Here is a 12,427-nt window from a genome sequence, read left to right as displayed (position 1 = left end):
GACTTTTTTATATACATAGAATTAGTATATGTGTCTGCCATAAGGACTTCCTTTTATTCTGCACATTTTCATATTTATAAATCTAAGAACCTTCACAGTTTTTGTGAATGAATTTATACACTGAACTTTAATTTATGATTAGCGCGATTACTTTTTATACACAAGTTTTCCTTGATTATGTCACTTGGATTAATCTATGCTATTTTTTAGGTAATTATTTACTCATAGTTCACCTGGTGCGGTATAACATTACATTTTTTTAATGTACAGAAAATAGGCTATCAGTCTAAAAAATACATTTTTGTTTTTGTTGTTAAATGCTGCAGTCCATATTGTAATCCAGGCTTTTGTATTGTCTATTCTTTTTAAAAAGAAAGTTGGCTGTGATGGAATATTGGGCTCGTTATCCAGGGAAGATCATTGTGGTGTATGCAATGGCAATGGAAAATCATGCCGTGTTATTAAAGGAGACTTCAATCACACAAGAGGAGCAGGTGATTGATTTTATTTAGTACTGAATTTTTCATGTTATGATTATCACAGCCAGTATGTTAGAGGTGGTGACACTTTAATAAAGCAACAAAAAGAGAAAATATGATGTGCAAAGAAAAGTAACCCTGATTGCTGTTTGAAGTAATGTACAGTATATCATTTTAAAATACATGCATTAACAATCTTTATAAAGAAGGTGTAGCTTAGAGGAGAATGCCAGAGAACCTAGTTCTTCCAGCAATAAATGCTTGGTGAATTTTTTCAAGTGCTATAATATGTGCATCTTCGAGTTTTTCATATTGGCATTACTCTTAAGCGGGCCACGAACAAGTTGTTGAATGGAAAAAAAAAACAAACAAACAGATTTCCCCATCAACAAAAATTAGGTGAATTGAAGGAATCCCCCCCTACCCAAACATTATATTCTGACAGCAAGACTCAACATTATCAGAAAATATCAATCAGCAGCCACAACCAATTGGCTGCAACTGCTGATCAAAAAAAGCTTTGTAGCTTGTTAATCGTAGTGTCTGTCAAACTGGCACCGCCACATACTCAACTAAATTTGGCCAGTCCCTGCTGAACCAGCCATATTTCGACCTGTCTACGGGCAGCTTTAATCTGTGGTAATGTGGGATAGATGGTTGGAGAATCAATACATTTATTCGATGTGCTAGAGGTCAGTAAACAATATAGCTGCACCAACAGTAAATATAAAAAAAAAAGAGTATACGCTACACAGGAGCACTTATTTAACATGTAAAGTCTAACTTTACCATGGATAAAATAGTGAAAATTTAATACCCCTGTTAGGATTTTTTTGCCAGCAGTGTTCCGTTCAAGAGATTTCCATTCACTTCAATTTATTTCACTTTTTGAAGGTTAATCCCCTTAAAAACTGTTGTCATGTGAACAAGTGTTGTTTTGAAATTTTCCCCCTATCCCTTTTCCTGTGACAACTCACAGTTTTGGATCTCTCCTCATTTTTAGAGCTGTTTTGTTAAAGGGATCGGAAACAAATCCACTAAAAGCTAGGTTTGTAACAGAGCTTACGTCATGATTGTGATAATAATGTCTGACGTTAGATCAAGTCCTTCAAGACTTCAATTTTCTTTTTCTAAGGTGTATAGAGTCTGCTTTTTAACCTGTTTTACATTAAAACCTAAATGTGCTAGGTCCATATAGTGATTCAGTGATGAAATATACATTTTCCACTTTAAATGGCGGGTGAAATGTTTACATGATTTCAACAACACGTCAGATCTAGTTCTAAACCTCAGTCTGTAAAGATCTGAAAGTATTTTATCCTTATTATAAGGTTTATTTTACTGTTCTATTTTTATATGCTAAATAGAACCATGTTTTTTTACCTTACGCTTAAACCTAGTCAGCCCACATTTTTCCATTCTGTAATAAGCTCTTCAAGTACAGTAGTGTGTGATATGATGGTGGTAAAATATGCTTTCTCCTTGCAGGATACGTAGAGGCCCTGGTGATACCAGCTGGTGCAAGAAGAATCAAAGTAGTGGAGGAGATACCAGCTCATAGTTATCTAGGTAAGAATCAAGAAACAAAAGTGTACAAAAGTGCCTTTAATCTGAATCTGACTTTTTATGCCAAAATAATTCTTCATTTGGAAGAACCAAATCTAATGCCCCTTACACACGATTGGATTTTCCGACAACAAATGTTGGATGTGAGCTTGTTGGCTGAAAATCCGACCATGTGTATGCTCCATCGAACATTTGTTGTCGGACTTTCCTCCAACAAATGTTGGCTAGCAGGTTCTCAAATTTTCCATCAATAAAACTTTGTTGACGTGATTTCCGATTGTGTGCACACAAGTCCGACGCACAAAAGTTCACGCATGCTTGGAATCAAGTAGAAGGAGCCGCACTGGCTATTGAACTTCCCTTTTATCGGCTTGGCATACGTCTTGTAAGTCACCACGTTCCCACATTCATAATTGTTGGCCAACATTTGTGTGATCATGTGTATGCAAGACAAATTGGAATCAACAACCTTTAAACAAAAATTCCACAGTCTTGTTGTCGGAAAGTCCGATCACGTGTACGGGCCATTACTTTTGCAGTAGTCCCTCTTTAAACTTCAATACTACCTAAAATGTACTCTTTCAAACTACTTCCAAAACTGAGCAATGTTATACTCTGACTTAAAACAACCCAAAATATTATACTATACTAAAACTTTTACCCAACCTCTAACTTATTGCATGTGTTATTTTGAAAAGTATAGAGAAAGGGAAGTGGTGAAAAAAGGGATTTGTGGGTTTAACCAATCTGTTTTGCATATCATTTCTTCCTGGTGGGTGATAGGCAGGGATATGTCCTTTTCCTGCATACATTGTACTAAATAGTGTACCTCTTTCTCATCTCAGAACGTTAGACAGTATGGTAACATCAATGACTCATCCAATTGAATTTTACATATAGATTGGCTTCTGGTATACCTGTGGTCCAGCAAAAAAAAAAAAATATATAAAAAAAAAGTATATGTAAATAATTGTACACTTTTCCTCCTGTGTCTGACTTTCACTGGCTTTGCCATGCTGAAACAAACAGCTAAAATCAGTTTTCTTACAGCCAGCACAGTCCCGCTCAGCTTCATGGAGATTGCAGTGGTCAAAATGTGCTGTAAACAGTGTAATCAGATTCTGAATGTAAAATATTTTTAGTACAGTTAATGTAAAATACTGAAGAATTGGACCTTTTTTATGCAATCTACAACTCAATGCAATTTAAGTGTTGCACAATGTATAGTGTTGCACAATCTTTAGCTAATGAAGATCCTTCTTTAACCAATATACCCAGGCCTTCAGTAAACATTTGTGAAAATAATCAGCTTAGTGCTTAGTGTTAGCTTAAGCCTAGTACACATGGGCCTAATGTTGGTTAAGTAGAAACCCACATTAGGCCCACATTCAGCCCATGTGTACTGGAGTCGGTCCAACAAAAGCCGGCTGTTCAGCTGGCTTTTGTCGAATGGTCATGACCGAAAAAGGCCTGCCGATTGGCTCCCGATCAGCACTCTTAGTCAATGACTGCGAGAGCTAATTGGAGTGTTCTGGGGCTGGGGGTGCCCCCCTGTCAGAAAGAGCACAATAGCACAGCATGTTAGTTCAGGGGCTCCTCCTGAGCTGTCAGTTTTTGTTTAAAATTACGTTATTTGAAAATAACATTTGCATAGTATTACTTTAACCCACTTGACTTCTGGAAGGTTTTACCCTCTTCATAACCAGGGTATTTTTTGCTATTCAGCATTGTGCTACTTTAACTGGCAATTGCGTGGTCATTTATTTGGTAGTATTTAATCACCACTAGATTTTAATTTTTTTGCTATATAAATGAAAAAATACCCAAAATATTGAAAAAACACACACTTTTCTTAGTTTTTGTTATACAATTTTGAAAAAAAATAATCCTTATTCATAAATGTAGGCCACAATGTAGTCTGCTACATATCTTTGGTAAAAAAATAAGCCAAATCAGTGCAAATTTTTTATTTTGTATGCAAGTTATAGAGCCTACAAACCATGGTATATACACTGACCAGCCACTTTAATAGATACACCTGTTCAATTGCTTGGTAACACAAATTGTTAATCAGCCAATTACGTGGCAGAAACTCAGTGCATTTAGGTATCTTAACGTGGTAAAGACGACTTGCTGAAATTCAAACGGAACATCACAATGGGGAAGAAAGGGGATTTAAGTGACTTTGAACATGGCATGGCTGTTGGTGCCAGATGGGCTATTCTGAGTATTTCAAAAATGGATGATCTGCTGGGATTTTTACGCACAACCATCTCTAGGGTTTATAGAGAATGGTCAGAAAAAGAGAAACTATCCTGTGATTGGCAGTTGTGTGGATGAAATTGCCTTGTTGATGTCAGAGGTCAGAGGAGAATAGGTAGACTAATTCAAGGTGATAGAAAGGCAACAGTAACTCAGCCTGCCTCTGAAGACGCTGCGGTTAGATGATGAAACGTGTTAGACGATTGTTTCCCTGCATCTCTTCCAGCCTCATGGGTGAAACACATACCAAGCCATAGGCAGCATCCATCTTTTTTGGATTGTAATCAAGAGTCATTTATTTTAATTGTATATCCACACACAGTGGGGCTTTTAATTGTATTTGAAATATATATATACTTAAAGTGTTTACACTATGAGAGGCTCTCTCTCCATATTTATCTCCCATTCCATTACATTGCCTGCTTTCTGTGTCCACTGGAGTGACATTGGGAGCGAAGAGTGATATCAGGAAACCACCAGGACCATTGGGATAGGTTTTCCTAAGGACGCACATGCCTTTATGACTTTCCTTGCTGTATAGCAAGAGAGTCATCACCATCTGGTGAGTGCGTGGTGTTAACTTTGTGTGCATGAGGTGGAATAGTCACAACAGGGGGTTCCTTGGGAAACAAGCACCCCAAAACTCAGTCACTCCCTTAACCACTTCAGCCATGACATCATCTATTGCAGAGTCCAGCAGAGGAAGCCAGGAAGATCACGTACAAAGAATGTGATCGACAGGCTGCCCTGTGCAACTGAGTAGGCAGCAGCTCCTCTGCCAATGGGTATCTCAAGTTCCCTTATTAGTCCCTCCCTACTTTGTCCTGACATCGTTCAGGAGTCCCAGCCTGCTAGCCTAGTGAACTATGTGGGCGGGCTAGGAGTATGGGACTAATCTCTATTAAAAGGGGATAGCAGCAACCCTTACCTACAGTCTCACTGCTGGGCCCCTCTGTTGCATGGGCTGGTACAGGAGGGCTGCCTGTACTCCCTTAGCGGCCCTGACTGAGCATAGGCACCTCTGATGTAACTGCCCGTGCCTGGCATGCCTCTCTGCTCTCAAGCCTCTCCTGACGTCAGCAAGAATTCTCAGCTGGAAGAGCTGTAGGTGAGCCGGAGAGCATTTTACACAACAGGGTATACGCTCGGAGCGCTCTGCCGGGAGGGGTTGGGCAATGACGTCATGGCAATCGATTTCTACTGCCGCATGCATCGATGCTGCATCAGGGACACCCGAATCGCGATGCATCGGTGCAGCGATTAATTTCAGCACCCCTAGTATACGTATATTAGCTGCCAAAGGATCTGTAATTCTGTTCAGCCTCCCTTGCTTTTCTACACTTCAGGCAAAAAAATGCAGCTTATTCATGCCCCAGCCTGTAAGTGGATAGTCAAGGAACAGCTTTACCCTGATCAGGTCATCCCTATACTCTCTCTTCCTAACAGAAGGCTTTAATCTAAGATTGACAGCATTGTGCAATGCATTAGAGTGATAGTGACCTTCCAGTCCAATCTGGATTATACAAGGCTGATTTAAAGAAAGAATGAGATACCAAATAAAAATATATCAAATCATTTTTAGTGATTATATCAAATTTATTATTAAATGTGTTTTTTATTTTATTTGCCTATTGTTATGTTTTAAGAGCTAACTGCATATTACATGGCAAACCAGTATTTGTCTTTAGCCAAAAAAGTGTTTGACCTTTAGCAGGCATGAGTGCATAGACTCCCGGATATTATGTATGGAAAAAAAAACTGCAGATGTTTATTAAATAGCTCTTGTGAATATAATAACCCCATTAAGGATTAGTTATGGTTACTGTTCCTGCAACTGGCTGAGGATTGCACTTGCTCACAGGAAATCACAAGAGTTTCATATATCAATGCTGCTCACATGTTTGGACAAGACAAAGCTTTGTGTATTTACATTACCCCTGAGATAAGGTCTTCTACTGTAAACTGTTAGAGTTATTTGATAGTAGGAATTTTACAATCATCTAGTAACAATTAACTTGCTGTATTTAAAGTGGGCCTTTCAGTAACTTTATACGTTTTTATGAATACATTCCCGACATAAAGTAACAATGTCATTAAAAAAAAAAATCTGCACTATCTATTATAAAAAAAATAAAAAATTCTGAAGCTACAGTCAATTGACTTTGCCTAGGTTGACATGATGTCATCAGTCTGCTGCAGGCAAGAGGAAGAATTTCCATATTGTCTTGCACAGCAAAGAACATTGTAACTTTGTAGCAAGTCAAAATGCTGGTCAAAATGCTGGTATAATAATATAATATAATTGCCCTGAAAATTGCATTGTATTGCAGTAGTGTGAACCAAGCCAAGATAAAAGCAGCAGGGGATTTGTCTGTGTCAAAAATGTGTGAGCACAGCAGACATGAATTAGACAGGCACTAGGATTTACATGACCTTGCCAACTCCAAACCAGACATATGGTTCAGGCATTGTCAGGGTGAATACTGTAAGCTTTAAAATGTATTAACTACCAGAAAGTATGAATGCATTAAGATTAAAAAAACCTTCTGACTTTAGAACTACTTTAAAGCGGAGCTTCAGCCCCCCTACAAAAATGTTCTTACCTGTCCAGGGATCCCGCAATGTCAGCACCCCAGCCAATTTTTCAATCCGCTCTTGTAAGGGAGAGCTGGTGGAGAACCGGTTCCCTTCTGCGCGGAGCGGTCCCTGAATGGTCCGGCGGTGGTAGAAGGAGGTGAGGGCCGAAGTTCCGGGAGACCTGCCCCCCCCTCCCAATGGTGCCAAATGTGTCAGCGGAGGGGGGGGAGCAAACAAGAGGAGCTTCCCCTTTTGGGTGTAGCTCCGCTTTAACGTACTATACTTACCTCCCTGACAGGTAGCATGAGATTTGTCAGTATAGTCTATGATCCCAATAAAACTTTCTATAAACTCTACAAACCTCAGCTAATTTTTAAGGGTTCGGCTGAGGAGACACTGTGGAATTTTTTTTTATAGCCCTGGAGGACTGCAAGAGGTATATAGGGTTAGTTTTAGAGTGGGCTGTAGCAGAAGTTATGTTAGAAATACAGCCACACTGTTAAGATAGCTAAACAAAACAGATAAAGCAAAAAAGGTCTGATCCTGATGATACTGTGTATCTAAGGACTCTCTTCTACACTGCAGACTTTAAAGTTTCAATTTGCAGCAACTACCTCCCTAATGGGCCTCCTCCCACCCCAAGCTCCTATGGCAGCCATATAGGCCACTATAGCTATTGTTTTGCCGATGCTCTCATGTGGTATATTTGACATGATGTATGTCTGTCCCTTAGATAGTCCACAATTCTCCCAAACTCTGATGATTATTACTGTCAATAGAGAGGTGTAAGGACATCTTTACTAATATCAGAACAAATATTCTGTTTGTGGGAAATACAGGCAGCATGTGTGCCTAATACAACTGAATTACAATATGGAAAATCTTTTCACACATACAGAATGCAGTCTAGAGGAGGACTGGAGATGGAAATGTTGATCTGAGCACATTTCTAATACTGGATTACAATACCTCTGTCCTCTGAACAAAAATTAGGTGACCTTCTTTAAACTGGATATTATTGTAAAGTCACTTTACAAAGTCATGTATAAACAGTGATTTTGCATGCATATGCTATGCGTTTAATTTGTTGGTGGTTTTCTTGCTGATTTTTACCAGGTGTATAATTTTTTTACAGCTTTGAGGGATATTGGCAAACAGTCCATTAATGATGACTGGAAGATTGAAGAACCTGGAACCTTTCACATGGCTGGTACAACTGTTAACTACATAAGACGAGGACTCTGGGAGAAGATTTCCGCAAAAGGGCCTACAACATCTCCTCTTCATCTTCTGGTAAGCAAAAATTAACTATGTAGTCAAAGAAACAGCAGCTAGACTCAGCACTAGGAATTAGCTAAACTAAATGGGTGTTCAGTTAAGATGAACATGCTGCTGCAGAGGGAACTAGAACATTTTGCAGCGGTATTAAAACCGCTACTAAACATAACAACTTCCAGGGCTCCTGATTGTTAGGGAGCCAGTGGCCACCAGCATTCCAACAACCAGTGTCTCATCCCAGCCCAGGCCCATTCAATTGTCAGCCAGGGGTAATTGGCAAAGGGGACTTACCTATAGCTATTTTTTTTTTACTTCTGCGTGAATTTATTCTTCTTGCAATTGTTTAGTATATTTTGGAAAACTTTCATTGCTGCTGAAGAATTAAGGCTAAACTGTAAGCAGATATAATAGACACAAACTTCTGCAGCTCCATAATCATTAAAGCATTTGTAAAGGAATTTTTTTTTTAAATAAAAAAAATATCAAACATCTGTATACTTACCTGCTCTGTGCAACGGAATTGCACAGAGCAACCCAGAACCTCCTCTTCTCAGTTCCCCCGCTGGCTCCACCTCTCTGGCTAATGCCCCCATGGAAAGCCACTTCTTGTGGGGGCACTCGTGTGTGCTCGCTCCAGAGCTCATTTCTGCATCCTTTGACACAGACAGGGGGACTTGGCCCCTGCGCCCTCAACACTGTAGTTGAGTGACAGGAGCGGGAGCCAATGGCTTCTGCTCCTATCAATCTTCCCAATGAAGAGGTAGACAGCATCGAGAGTCGCTGCTTTCATGCATGCCACTGGACCGGATCAGGCTCAGGTAAGAATAGGGATGGGGGGGAGACCTGGGGATATCCTGCAGCAGTGAAGGTGTTTTACCTTAATGCATAAAATGCATTAAGGTAAAAAACCTTGAGGCTTTAGAACCACTTTAAAACAACATTTCATTTTAAATTTTTTTATAATATAAGCAGTGTAAGAACCTGGATGTGACCTGGTATCAACATCTTGCAATCCCTGTTCAGCAGGGCTAGAGTGTAATGCCCTGTACACACGGCCGGACATTCCGACCACAAAATCCGTCGGATTTTTTCCGACAAATTTTGTTTGGAACGTGGTGACGTTCGTTGCTTACGACGGGACTACGTAGAGGCTAGTAGCCAATAGCTTTGGTCTCGTAGTTTGATCTGAGCACGCGTGGCACTTTGTCCATCGGAATTCTCAACAAACGATCGGAAAAAGTCCGATCAGATTTTTTTGTTGGAAAATTTTAGCTCCTGCTCTCAAATTTTTTCTGTCTGAATTTCCGACAGAAAAAGTCCAATAGAGTCCACACACAATTGGATTTTCCAACAATATAATCCGATCGGACCTTTTCCATTGGAATTTCTGACCGTGTGTACAGGGCATAAGAGGGAGCAGCAGTGGAAGGAGCCAACCAGTTCAAGTGATGTGTTGTTGAGGTACATGCAGTTAATAAGGAGAAGGCAAAGTAACTGAGTTGAGCTTACACTTGTGTTGCTTCTGCTTCCACTGTCCAGTCACAGGCTTGGGCAGATCTAGGACTGCTGGGCTTACAGTAAGTGGGTTAACGGATGCTGGCCTTCAGACTGTGTGGAAGAGCTCTAAATTGAAAATTAATATTGCAAAAAAAGCTGATTTTTTTTAAAATCTTTTAATTGGTTATTCATTTATATCTTGGTATTTTTGGCTGGAGATCTGCCTTAATGAATATGTGAATTTGGGTATTTTGTTGGAATACAGCAAAAATATATTTGTATGAATTTCTAGCAAAAGCATGTTTCTAAAGCAAAGCAAATAAAGAATAACACCTGGAAAGAATTGAATTCATATGTGCATCCTTTCTCCTGTACACAAGATTCTTCTCCAGACAGAGAAGCTTTAGACTGAATTGCGTCCAGGAAAAGAGACGGAACCAAAAATGAAAAACATTTCATATGCGTTGCTTGTTGTAGAGACAGCCCCGGCTTTCCAAGTTTCACTTAGACTACAAAAATATGTAGCACATATGGAAAAATACTGTTGACAGACAATAATAAGAGCATATTTCCAAATATTCTGTATTTGAGTATGGATTTTTTGGGAGATTCCTCACCTAAATGTTCACCTGTTCACTTGCAACTGTTTACAGAAATGTTTTAAAGTTTTACTGTTTTCCTAGAAATGACAGAGGTTTTCCTATGCCAAATTACACTTTGAGTTAATAAAAATATCCACTTCCCAATAAAATGCACTCAGATACACACAGTAGTCTCAAAGTCTTTCCTGAAGGAGGAAAAAAAACTGACGTGCAATTGCCAGCATATTTTCCAGTCATCAAGACACTGGAGTTTGCAGAGAATGCCAATGTTCCACTTCCTTGCCTGATCTACGTTCTCACTTTCTTGTGGGCTTGTTTCTGTGTATTTTGCAGGTGCTGCTATTTCATGACCAGAATTACGGTCTACATTATGAATATACAATACCACTGGATCCGGTTCCGGAGAACCGCAGCGCAAAAGGGAACGAGCCTTTATACATGTGGACGCACTCAGGGTGGGAGGACTGTGATGCTGTGTGTGGAGGAGGTAAATAAAATCATAAGCAGTCATTGAGAGGGAATGAATTTATCAAGGAAGACAAAAAAAGCGCCCTCTAGTGCAAATCAAGGTGCTTTTAATTTTTTTTATAATTATATTTTTATTAATTAGCAGTCAACTAAAGACAAACACAACATAACATATAACATTTGCATAATATCCAAAACTCTGTATACACATGCCAAAATATTCTATTCAGAAGAAGAAAAAAAAAAGAGAGGAAAAAAAAGGCAGAAATCACTTCCCCTCTTAACATACAATATATCATAAAGGTTGAATTTGCTCAGACACCCCCCCCCAAATTGAAGAAGAACCAAAATTGTGCATTGTGTACAAGTCAAAAAAAAAATTCTTTCCCTTCCTTTCTCTTTTTTTTCTTTTTTTTTGTATATGGATGATGTCACTGTAATGTCACTGTAATTATTTAAATTAAAAAAATCTACGTACCTTCTTTCCCAATTGATATACAGCTGTCACTTGACCCAGCTCTTTCCCAGCCTGTCTGCAGGGAAACATAAGCAGGGGGAGCTTCTAGGCCTCTGCTGCTGGCCACAGTCTTTAAAATACAGAGTAAAAGTAAATAATTAATTGTTATATTACTATCAATAAATTGTCAACTATCAAAATTTATGTTTTGAATCAAATATTTATTATTTTCTGGCAATGACATGGTGTGGGTGGATTTCTGTCAGTCAGAGGCTGTGTCATGCTTCTCCAGCCTGTGTCTTAGAATAAGAGGGTGAAGCCTCCATCAATCGACATGTAATATCCCACTCCCATTGTGTTTATCTGGTTAGTGGGCATGGAGGAGGAGGGGGGGAATGAGTAGTCATTCGCCACGGTGTATAAGGCCACATGTGTGACTCTATAGTCACATGGGCTGCTCAGATGTGATAGGAAGGAACTGCTCAGAATAGAAACTCACTGAAAACTGAGCATGGTAGGATCTTAGGTAGGATTGTCACCTTTTCTTCACGCCAAACCCAAACCATTTTAGCGGCACACTGGAAATTTTTTTGTAGTTAACACTATACATATATTTTGCAGTTAAATACCATTTCTAATCATACTGATTTAATCACAAGAGTCCCCCTTACATCACAGTTTCTCCTTTAAATCTGAATACGCAGCGTTTCCCCTTAACATCTGAATTCACAGATTTACCCATTACATCTGAACTTGAAAATGTCCCTTTTACATCTGAACTTGCTGCGTTCCCCTTCATATCTGAACTTGCAGAGTTCCCCTTTACATCTGAACTCACAGAGTTCCCCTTTAAATCTGAAGCCGCGGAGTTCTCCTTTACATCTGAACACTTTAAGGTAGGACTGCAGACTCTGGTGTAAGGGAGAAGTCTGGGCACTCTCATTTAAGGAAGAACACTGAGAACTCTGATGTTAGGGGGAACACCACAGACTCTGGTTTAAAGGGTAACTCTGATATGGGGGGGGTAGTTACTTAATAGTTCCCAGCATTCCCTTTTAATCAGTGTTCCCAAAGCCCAGTTACATCAGAGTCTGCAGAATTTCCACTTACACTGTAAGGGGGAGTTCTGTAGACTGCACAGGAAAGGGGAACCCTGATTTAAGGGTGGGCTCTAGTGTAAAGGGGAACTCCGATGTAAGGAGGTCTCTGCTCACCAAAGCCACACCTTATATCAGAGTCCA

The 12,427-nt window shown here is 39.5% G+C and overlaps 1 protein-coding gene across 1 annotated transcript in view; it reads left to right on the top strand.

The window, feature by feature from the left end:
- Positions 1-12,427, top strand: part of ADAMTS19 (ADAM metallopeptidase with thrombospondin type 1 motif 19) — a 354,949-nt gene that overhangs the window by 283,557 nt on the left and 58,965 nt on the right. The window contains exons 16-19 of the mRNA XM_077463285.1: positions 374-494; positions 1,968-2,048; positions 8,020-8,177; positions 10,595-10,748. Of these exons, the coding sequence (XP_077319411.1) occupies positions 374-494; positions 1,968-2,048; positions 8,020-8,177; positions 10,595-10,748 (514 nt within the window). The remainder of the gene's footprint in view (positions 1-373; positions 495-1,967; positions 2,049-8,019; positions 8,178-10,594; positions 10,749-12,427) is intronic.

The sequence above is a fragment of the Lithobates pipiens genome, unplaced genomic scaffold, assembly GCF_037356315.1.
Source record: "Lithobates pipiens isolate NorthernLeopardFrog02 unplaced genomic scaffold, aLitPip1_a1.2 Scaffold_3, whole genome shotgun sequence".
Classification (NCBI taxonomy): domain Eukaryota; kingdom Metazoa; phylum Chordata; class Amphibia; order Anura; family Ranidae; genus Lithobates; species Lithobates pipiens.
The sequence above is the reverse complement of the archived record's forward strand: the minus strand, read 5'-3'. Positions and strand labels throughout refer to the sequence as shown.